The sequence below is a fragment of the Castanea sativa genome, chromosome 6, assembly GCF_040712315.1.
Source record: "Castanea sativa cultivar Marrone di Chiusa Pesio chromosome 6, ASM4071231v1".
NCBI classification, from domain to species: domain Eukaryota; kingdom Viridiplantae; phylum Streptophyta; class Magnoliopsida; order Fagales; family Fagaceae; genus Castanea; species Castanea sativa.
This window is the reverse complement of record NC_134018.1, coordinates 44,039,501-44,050,597: the sequence shown is the minus strand read 5'-3', so window position 1 is coordinate 44,050,597 and position 11,097 is coordinate 44,039,501. Positions and strand designations below refer to the sequence as shown.

Genomic DNA, 11,097 nt, shown 5'->3' with positions numbered 1-11,097 from the left:
ACCTTAGTTATGCCGGGTCCTCGGACCTCCTACTTTGGGAAAATTAACATTTGAAGCTACTATCTTTAAGAATCAAACAGAAACTTGGTTAAGTGTAGTCCTCTGACCACAAACCTTGTGGAAATTGATGTCTTGTCATTTGTTAAATAGAACCTTAGTTATGGCGGGTCCTCGGACCTCCTACTTTGGGAAAATTAACATTTGAAGCTACTATCTTTAAGAATCAAACAGAAACTTGGTTAAGTATAGTCCTCGGACCACAAACCTTGTGGAAATTGATGTCTTGTCATTTGTTAAACAGAACCTTAGTTATGCCGGGTCCTCGGACCTCCTACTTTGGGAAAATTAACATTTGAAGCTACTATCTTTAAGAATCAAACAGAAACTTGGTTGAGTGCAGTCTTCGGACCACAAACCTTGTGGAAATTGATGTCTTGTCATTTGTTAAACAGAACCTTAGTTATGCCGAGTCCTCGGACCTCCTACTTTGGAAAAATTAACATTTGAAGCTACTATCTTTAAGAATCAAACAGAAACTTGGTTGAGTGCAGTCCTCGGACCACAAACCTTGTGGAAATTGATGTCTTGTCATTTGTTAAACAGAACCTTAGTTATGCCGGGTCCTCGGACCTCCTACTTTGGGAAAATTAACATTTGAAGCTACTATTTTTAAGAATCAAACAGAAACTTGGTTAAATGTAGTCCTCGGACCACAAACCTTGTGAAAATTGATGTCTTGTCATTTGTTAAATAGAACCTTAGTTATGCCGGGTCCTCGGACCTCCTACTTTGGGAAAATTAACATTTGAAGCTACTATCTTTAAGAATCAAACAGAAACTTGGTTGAGTGCAGTCCTCGGACCACAAACCTTATGGAAATTGATATCTTGTCATTTGTTAGACAGAACCTCAGTTATGCCGGGTCCTCGGACCTCCTACTTTGGAGAATTTAACGTTTGAAGTTATAACTATCAATAATCAAACAGGAACTTGTCCAAGTACAGTCCTCGGATCACAAATCTTGTTGGTGTCTTTGCCCTTATCACACATGTGAGGGAAATTATTACTTCTCCATTTGTTAAAATCGGATCTTAAATTCTTCATTCTTGAGTGTCAAATCCGTTCGGATTATAAAAGTTTGATCTTTATGTGAGTTATTTGCACTGTGACATTCTTTAATATCTAAAGTTATATGATAATTTTTGAAGTCATGATGGTTTGCATGGTGGAGGGACATTCCCTGTAACTACTTATTATTACGAACTTTCATGGCAAACACAAAGAAAATAAAGTAAAGCAAAGGCAACAATAATGAAGGCCGAAAAAAATGTTTTTCATTAAGCGTATACAAAGAAGGGGAATACAAAAGTTCCTAGACTAGGCCTTAAGCTAGGGAAGGGGAGCTTGATGGGAGCTACTGCCAGCCTTAGTACTCTTCAATTCCATTTCGAAGGTTGATAAGGCTTGTTTTCCTTCGTCCGTTGAAGGCATGAGGGGCTCCATGCTTGGGGTTTCCTCCTTCTCGGCACCATCACGCTTGTCCTCCTTTTTATGGGAACCTTCAGGTTCTGTAGGAGTAGGAACAAGCTCTTGTACCACTGGAGGAAGAGCAGGAGAGGCAGGGATAGGAGGGTCTTCAATTTCTTGAATGTCTAAGGGAAGCCAAATATTTTCGGGCTTCCTCAGTTCGGAAACTTGAGGAACCCTTGCCATATTCATAGCCTCCCCCCAGACTTGCTGCCAGTATTCACGGCACAAGGCCGCGAAAGCTTCTGTCAGCTCCTCTTGGGTTTTGATGACCCCCTCCTGATAACTGGCCTTCTTTGCGGCCTCCATGGCGTGCTTATGGGCGTGAGCTTCCTCTTTTGCTAGCGCAAGCTCCTTTTCAAGATCGGAGCGTGCCTGTTGGATTTGGGCAAGCTCGTCCTCCTTTTGACGGAAGAGCTTACGCTGCGCCTCCACTTGACTCCCCATTGTCTTCAAGCTGGCCTTGTCACCGTCTCTCTCTCTCTTCAGATCGGCCAGCTGTGAAGTGAGCCTTCCTTTCTCTGCCAGGGCCTGGCCCAGAGACTTTTCTGCTTCTTGTCTCAACTCCTGCTCCATCCCAGCATGCTTTCGAGAATCCTCCACGAATTTCTCGGCCGCAAAAACTTCTTGGATGGACTGCAAAAAGGTTAAGAAGGTTAAATGCAACGAAATGTTTATAAATAAATGTAGAAAACAAAAGTGTACAGTTGGAGCTTACCAGAGCTAAACCCCTTTTCAACGAGAGGAACAGCTGTGGATGGCCCATCTTCTCCAAAGACTCCATGTCCTTGGGCAGCAGAAGAGAACGCTCCAGCACCTCGGCTAAGTGGTGGGCGTGGCCTTGTTGCACGGCTCTGATGCTGGAGTGGCAGGGAATAGGGGCGCCGTCCAGTCTCAAATCAGGAGACCAGGTGACTGGCGCTCGTCGCACCTCAGCCACTTCTCTGATCTCCCCACTCTCAACCGAGCGGGCGCGCCCTTTGCCTTTATCTGGCTTCTGCTGCTGGGCCAGCGGCGGTTGCTGTTTTATTTTCTTTGCCTTCTCCCCACCAGCCACCTCGGCGTCCACTTTTCTCTTCTTCTTAGAATCATCGGTGGGAGGCTTAGTGTCGGCTGGAGGAGGAGGAGGTGGTGGCAAGGTAGGAGGAACTTGGGACCCTCTCGCACCCTTCTTTGCCACCCGGGCACCTCTGTCGGACATGAGATCCTTAAGCGTGTCCATTTCTTCTTCGACTGAACTATCGTCTGGACGCGCTATCACTAGACCTGCAATCCCTGAGGCCTCGGCTTCTTCTTCTTCCTCCTCGTCGGAGAGGATAACAAATGGGTTTCCGCGAGGTTGTGGAGAGCCCTCAAACTGAAATTGTTCTATCTCCTCGTCCAAAGTGTTGGAAGAGGACACTCGCTCCTCCGAGATGGCAATGCCCTGAGAATGTATGGCGAGAGGAATTGCCGCTATGGGCTGGTTGCACAAGACGGTGTGAGGGGCGTCGGGGAGATCGCGGTCGTCCAAAAAGTTGAGCCGGGCTACGTTTATCTTCCTTCGCCTTCGGTCACCCGCGACTATGGCGTTTTCTATCCCCTGGAAGTTCGAAGAGATGGGAGTGTATCCCAGAATCAGATGAGCAGCTCTAAGTTGTAAGTCCTCGCTGACAAACACCTCGGAGCGAAGCACTCGGTTTAGATCGGCAACGCTGCAGTGGCTCAGCGTGGACGCACGTGTTGCTTATCTGCAAAGAAAGACATGAAAGTGAACAACATGGTTAGATTCACACAGCAAGTGATAAAGTTAAACAAATATAAATACATGTTAGTGTGCATGTTTGTGAGTATTAAAGGAAGTTGTGAGATGGGGAGGTTAATCCTAAGGTGTCGCACCTGGATCTCCCCACTCAACTGGGCAGTGGAGGCCGTCGTGCCAGTTCCCAGAGACGATCAGGTAGTCGTCCTTCATGCCTTTGTTGGATTTGGGCAGACAGGAGATTAGCCTAACGACATTGGAGCGAGACTTAATGTAGTAACCTACATTGGAAAGTTTATGGGACTCGTACAGAAAGACGACATCGTGCCAGGTGAGGTTTAGACCCATTTGCTCGTTTAGAGCATCGACACTACCCAAAACTCTTAAAACGTTTGGGAGGCACTGATCGGGACACAACCGGTGGTTGCGAAGGTACTCCCTAGTCACAGGCTTCATTGGGAGGGTCATCCCACCCTCTATAAAGGCTATCATTGGGATGATAACCTCTCCCTTTTTTCTAGAACCGGCCACGGCTTCCGCCGGGCAATATTTTAAACCTACATCGCCGGGAATATTATACTTGGCTCTGAAGCCTTCCATCCCAGTGGCGGCATCAACTAGACACTTGAACCTACCCATCAGAAAAGAACGAAAGGCTAAACTCTAAAGGGGAGAATATCTACGAGGACAGCTGAGGACTATATCCGAGGAGAAAAGGTTAAGAATAGAGAGAGCAAGAACTTACAAAGTTGAAGGTGTGCAAATTTCCACGGTTTTCTGCAGGTAAAGTATGATTGCTGATGTTTTGATGGGATTAGCCCCTGGGGAATTAAATGAAGGCGCAGGTTCCCGAAGCGTCACGATGTGCGGAAAAGCGGCCTCGAAATTATATTCTTCCCGCCCAAATTTTCGTAGAGTAACGAGGACCGTTGGATACCCATCTCGCCGTTGAACCTGGGGGACAAAGTGTAGCTTACAGTAATAAATGCGCGCGTTTTTGAAAATAAAACCGCCAAGTGGCATCTTCTGGGACGCGAAACGATTTCCACACGTGCAATCATTCACAAAGTGTGTGGAGTAAGTTCTCTTCAGATCAAAACCCTATTTTTCTCCTCGGACGTTGAAAATTAGAGTTTTGAGGGGCTATTGTGGGGAGTAAAAAGACCCTGATGGGAATGTGGGCCTTTGGGCCATGCTAAGGAAGGCCGACCTGCTCTTGGGTTTAGAACTTGTTAGTACTACGGGTCGGCCCATACGTCGAGGATCCGAGGATCTAGCCGATGGTGAATTTCCCTTCGGACGGATACCGGAGAACCCGGGACTTCATGGTAAGGGTTAGGGAATGATACGGTCAAGACCAATGGTTAAAGAGGGGGAACCCTTGAATGTCCTAGAAGCACCGATGTTAGAGAAATACCAAAGATAAAGGTTGCCACCTCCACATTAAAGACCCTGCACCTACCACCCTGGCCGCATTAATGGGGAAGTGACACCTGAACAGTGGAAGGGAAACTTCTGGTTACTATTCAAAGGTACTGAGAAAAGAAATATCTAGGCTAAGGGGGAGTGGGGGCAACACGTGTACAAAGTATCAAAAAGAGGAGTATTTAAGAAGAAACCTAGAACAGGAATATGGGGACTCCCTTTTTTTGTAATATAAAAAGAAAAAGAAAAAAGAGAAAGAGATAATATAAGAACAGCTCTCGGCTTACGTTCGAGGAGGTTGATTTACAATATTCCTTATTGTTTTCAAGTGTTTGCAATCTTTGACTTGTCATTTAATCCTTAGACACTTCTAACCTGAGTTTCAAGCCCACACTCTACAAATTCATATTGTTTAAGGCTCATTGGGCCTGAGCCCGTAACTGTTCTTGGGGCCAGGTGCAATTGTGCACTTACACATATTATATATACTTTTTTTAAAAGCGAGACTGAAAAAAAATCGAACCAAGATGAGAGTCGTTTAAAATTGAGTGGTTCATGGCTAGAAAGTATACTACTCAGTACTGGAAAATAGAAATTACTAGAAAGTTGAGGGTCCGTTTGGATAGAGCTTATTGCTGAAAACTGAAAACTGAAAACACTGTAGTAAAATAATTTTTAAATGTGTGAATAGTGCTGTGGGATCCATTTTTAATATTTTTTTCTGAATAAAGTGCTTGTTTGTGGGTCCCATAAACAGTGCGTGAACAGTGCAGCTACAGTGCGTGAACAGTGAAATTAGTCTCCCGCACAGTGAAATAACGTGCATGAACAGTATCGGTTACTGTTTATGCGCGTTGAAAAAAAAAAAAAAAAGCTACAAAACGCATAATCTCAAAACGTGGCCACAATAAGCTGAATTCAAACTCAACTTGAATGAAAAAGTAGCTAGTAAAAAAAAGATAAAAAATAAAAAAGGAAGAAGTGTTGATTTGCTAGTGGTTAACGTTTTTGTAAAGCATTTTGAGGCTTTGAAAGGCATCTATAGGTGGGGCCATCTGGCCATGCCATGTGATGTGGTATTAGTTGCCCGTTTGGATACAGCGTTTTCACGTTGCGTTTTCAAGCTTCGCGTTTTCACTTTTTTTTTTTTTTTTTTTTTTTTTTTTTTGCGCAGCTTTCAGCTTTTAAGGGACAAAGGCTACTGTTCATGCACTGTGCATAAACAGTAGCTGCAACTTTTCACCAATTCAACCGTGAACAGTGCACCGTGTACTGTTTGTGGACCCACAAACTTTACTTTTCAGTAACTTTTTCATTAAAAATAGGTCTCACGGCATTATTTACACATTTAAAAATTATTTTGCTACAGTATTTTTAGTTTTCAGTTTTTAGTTTCAGCAAAATAAATTCTATCTAAACAGACCCTAGGTCCCCGAGCTTTTACCTACCATAAAATGTTTTGTGAAATTTTTGTAACCTGTTATATCTCATATGTATAGTTTTGTCCTTATTTAACGTTAATATATGACCTAAATCCTTAGTTATATTAAGTGAGTCACATGTATTATACATTATAATAATATTTATCATCTCTTTATTGGTGTTTGAGCTCAAAGCTCCAAAGATGTTTGTAGCTAAATTTTGTAATAAAGATCCAAAGATGAAAAAATCAAATGAAATATGTCTTGTTCAAGAACATACCTTGTACATTCATAAACCTCAAACTCACTCCCTTAATTTCAGATTATGCACAACAACAGAATTTATTTACATTTCGAACACATAAAAACCTTAATTTATAGAGATCAATTTAATTACTACTTATGATTATCAAAATGCTATTATCAAACTTTTTAAATCAAAAGATTGATACCTTCTTATGTTTTTAACAAAAATATCAAATCTTTCATTCTCATTGTATTTATCAAACTATCAACAAATTAGTTTCTCAACAAAAAAAAAAAACTATCAACAAATTAAAAAAAAAGGCCTTTTACTGTTGATTATCAAAAGGAAAAGAAGAAGAAAAAAAAAAAGTTTACAACTTATGAACTGGTCGTCCACAACGGTGCAACACCAACAAAGACAGCCAACCCTCCAACAACTCCGAGGAAACAAGTGCATCACCAATCATTCCCAAGTGCTCAATATTCTTTGAATTAAGTGGTGGCATTTCAATGTCGTTTAGCTCCTTAGCTTGGTGTCTGCTCCTCCCCACCATGACAAGGTCGTAATTGCTCTCCAATGATTGAATTGCATCCATAACTTGTGCACTGCAATCCGCCACAACCTCCCTACACACCACACATGCATTACCCATGTTCTTGATCTTGAACTCATCGTACAAAGCCTCGTCCATCAGCTTCTCCATCTCCTCCTCCTCCTCCTCCTCCTCTTTGCTTTTGCCCTTACATTTGCACTTGTGTTTACATTTGTCTCTATCCTTGTGTTTGTTTGTGTTGTCAAACTCACCCCCTTTCTTGCAATGCAAAGTAATACGCAAAACACAGAGACTCACTTCTGCATGCCCAGACATGCGTGCCGCAAGAGCAAGGGCTTCACGGTCATCCTCTCCACCAATGAAAATCACCGCAACATTGTAAGAAAAATGACTGGAGTTCATGCGACGTGTGCCTCTATCAACAAGCATTCCTATGGTACACGGTGCATATCTTTGTAACTTAGCGTTGAAACCGCCAATGGATGTGGCAACAAGGCTTCCTTCGATATGTTTTTGGTTTTCATGGTAAGGAATGATGATGAGAGGGGTTAGTTTTTCTAGAGCTAACCTACAAATATTTTCATGCATGCCTATGTAGGGTGCGATCATAGTGAAAGCTTGGACAATGACTGGACCATTGGAATTCCTGGAATAGTTTTCAAAGGCACGCAAAATGTGATTAGAGCTGGGAGAGTTTCTGAGCTTAAAAATCCTTTTTTGCTTAGAATTGAAAGGGATGAGTACTGGAGCAGAACTGCCCTTGAGGTCCACTAGGTGGATTACATAGGCACAAATGGGGCTTATTTCAGTTGGGTTTGATGCTTCCAGGAGACTAATGATGCTTTGGACATTTTCTTCATTGTGGACACATGTAATCACACGAAATTCAGATGTGCGAGGTGTGGTTTGGATTGTCTTCAACCGTATTTGCTTGTGAGATGAAGCCAGTCTTACCCTTGGCTTGTATAACATGCCTGTGAATGGCGCTATAATTGCAGTCATAGCCAGCGAGGAGAAAATCAATACAGCAAAAGTTTGCTCATCTATATACTGCAACGTTAGGAGCACGAGTTAGGTAATGCACAATAAAAATGAGCTAAACTTCATCTTAATTAAAAGGCCGAGAGAGATATGCACAATAATAAAAAGGTAGGGAAATACTCAAGTTAATTATCACAAATCCTTATTAATTACAAAAGTTATGATAATGACTCAATAACATAATATAAAAAATCTCTTGTTTACCTTTTTTGTGATTTGTCATACAAACACCTTGTAAGTTTAATGTAGTAAATGTGTAATATTCCTAGCATTATTCTAAAAATAGTAAGTTTTAGTTAACTTAACTAATAAAGTTTTTTGTCATCAAATAAAAAATTTGGAATTTAGACTTCAACTATATTAAAAACTAATTGGTATATTAGTCTAATGATAAATAATTATTATTATGGAGCAAATATATTAGTTAAAATTTTATCGTATTTAATATTTTAAAAAAATTACTTTAAAAAATGTAATAAAATTTAACACCGATCTCTCTCATGATTTAAATTAAATATTATAAATATAAATTTTAATGTAAAATTTGACTCAATGAATTGACTATTTCTTTTTCTTTTTTTTTGTAGGGACTATTTCTATTTCAATATGAAAAATGTTAAATATTAAATCCACTACCAATTTACCACAAAAAGCTTGATGTTATCTCAACAATATAAACAATATAATAAAAAAAAAGTATGAATTATGTTTCAGTGATTAATGTCATATCCAGTTGTAAAATTATGTAATAATATTAACATCATTTGTTTTTCAATTATAAAGACTCAATATATATATATATATATATATATATATATATATAGAGAGAGAGAGAGAGAGAGAGAGAGAGAGAGAGAGAGAGAGTCACCTTAATCCTCTTCCATCGAAAATAAATGACAATCTCAATGATGCCCTTGTTATTCATAATGAGGCCAAGCAAGAAAGCAGTTCTGGGCCTCAACTTGAATGATAGTGAAGCCAGAAAAACTCCCAAAAACTTGGCAAAGTAACCAGCAAATAGGATGGCCATAAATGTGAAAGCGGTCCTCAAGTCACCCATGGCACGCACATCTAATTCATAGCCAACGCGGACAAAGAACAATGGCAGAAGAAACTCTGAGATTAAACATTCTCCCTTCTCTACTAAAATTGAACCAAGAGGTGGTCCATCCGGTACGATAAAGCCTAGAATGATAGGCCCGTAGACAATGGAACTGCCCAAGAAGTCAGTGACAAATCCCATGAATAAAGCTCCGAGTAGTATTAGTACAACATAGGTTTCATCTACCAATTTCCCTTCTGGTGTTTTCTTGATGATTGAAACTAATGCCGGGCGTATTCCATAGATGGAGATAAGTACCAAAATGAATGTGGAAACAAATGCCTCAATTGCTTGCTCCAAGTTTGCTTGCTTAAAGATTGCAATTAGTAACACGAAGAACCATTGCATCAAATCACTAACTATTGTTGCAGACATGGAAAGTTGGCCCAATTCCGAAGTTAGAATATTGAGTTCATCTAAGGAATAAGCAACTACAGGGAAGAATGTTAAGGATACAAATGAGGCAACAAAGAAAGGAACGATTTTTATTTGTAACGCAGGTGGAAGGTAATCGATATACGAGTAAAAGAGGGATAAGAGAGTGATCCAAGGAAAAACGGTGCCTGAAAAACCAATCACCCATGAGTTCCTTCCGGCCCTGGCGATCAAGCTCTTGTAATCTACTTTCACTGAAACAAAGAAGAGAGCAAACATTGCACCTAATGTAGAAAATGAATTGAACACCCCCATCTCAGTTGGTGGGAACATTTTTTCCCTGAATTTCATGTTCTCCCCGAAAAAACTTGGTCCTAAAAGAATGCCACCCTGTTAAGAAGATAAATAAAGCAGATGTATCGCATTATTTTTTCACTTGAACACAGTTTAAGCAAACTAGTACTGTTTACAATAAGGGGGCCAAAAAAAAAAAAAAAAAAAAAGAACAACAAATTAAGCTCATTCCCCTCAAGAAACTCGAATCATATTAAGGATTTTCATATGTAAGAATGAATCATATTAATCATCGGAAAAAGGAACGTAATCTTTATTGTGACTTTACTATATGTATACATACATCTTCAAACTCAAGTTTCTCTTGCAATGGTAAGAAGATCTTTTAATTCTCTATTAAACCCCATACAAAAAGAGTTGCGAAGGAAATGCTTTAACTTATTACGGTACTCTGTAAAAAACTAAAAATTGATCTCCTGCAAGAAGCATGACAGCGGAGCTAGACCAAAAGCAAGAAGACTATGACAAGTGCATGACAGGACAAATAGTTTAATTGCCATTTTCACAAATCTTGTGCACAACTTTCATGCATAAGGATGTGATTGTAAGGGGCTGCATCAACCTTGTGGAAATAGATTGTGTAAGCAACAAGAATTTCAAGAAGCATGCATGCATACATACCAGGACACTGCAGAGAAATTTGGATTGTCTCATAGGCCTAAGAATCATGTAAACAACCCGGGACACTAAAATCCCCGCGATAGCTTGGAGTATGAAAACAGGAAAGATGAAATTTAGGGGATTATCTCCAAACCAAATGCCTCTGGACGTAATAGGTAAGGGAGATCCACAAATAAAGTAATCATCAGCTCCCCAGGTTTTCCTTATGATCACGCTGCTCATATTTCTTGGGTCCATTTGATTTATTCTGCTCACGCCAATCAATATGAGCAAAATGGATATGTGTGCTACCAGGAAATTTACTGAATCTCTTAGCCTAATGATCCAACCACTTTAGTTCTTGGCATTTTTTTATTCAAGATTAATAAGGAAGTACAAAGAAGATGACAGAGGTTTCATATTTTACTAGTTCTTGGCAGTTTTGACGGTTTGTATAGCCAGTAAGCCATGCTGTTGAAGTTGTTGACAGAACATTGTGTTGTTAAGAGACAAAAACAGCAGATCTAGATTTTCATCTAGGTATGTCTCTTACACTCACCTTGAATTGATCTATAGACTGTTTAGAAGTAAAACTGAAATTTAAACTGCTGAATATATATATATATTCCACATGGCTATGGCCAAATCATTTAGTTGAGCCACCATGGCAATATGTTGTTACCAATTCAGTAATTAATTTTGAGGTAAGGA

The 11,097-nt window shown here is 40.1% G+C and overlaps 1 protein-coding gene across 1 annotated transcript; it reads right to left on the bottom strand.

Moving 5' to 3' along the window:
- Positions 1-1,389: 1,389 nt before the first annotated feature.
- On the bottom strand, positions 1,390-9,747 carry LOC142640017 (cation/H(+) antiporter 15-like). The gene is made up of 3 exons (XM_075814131.1): positions 8,824-9,747; positions 6,771-7,964; positions 1,390-2,163 (listed from the first exon to the last, which is right to left on the bottom strand). The coding sequence occupies exons 1-3, from the start codon at positions 9,745-9,747 to the stop codon at positions 1,390-1,392; spliced, it is 2,892 nt and encodes a 963-aa protein (XP_075670246.1).
- Positions 9,748-11,097: the final 1,350 nt, after the last annotated feature.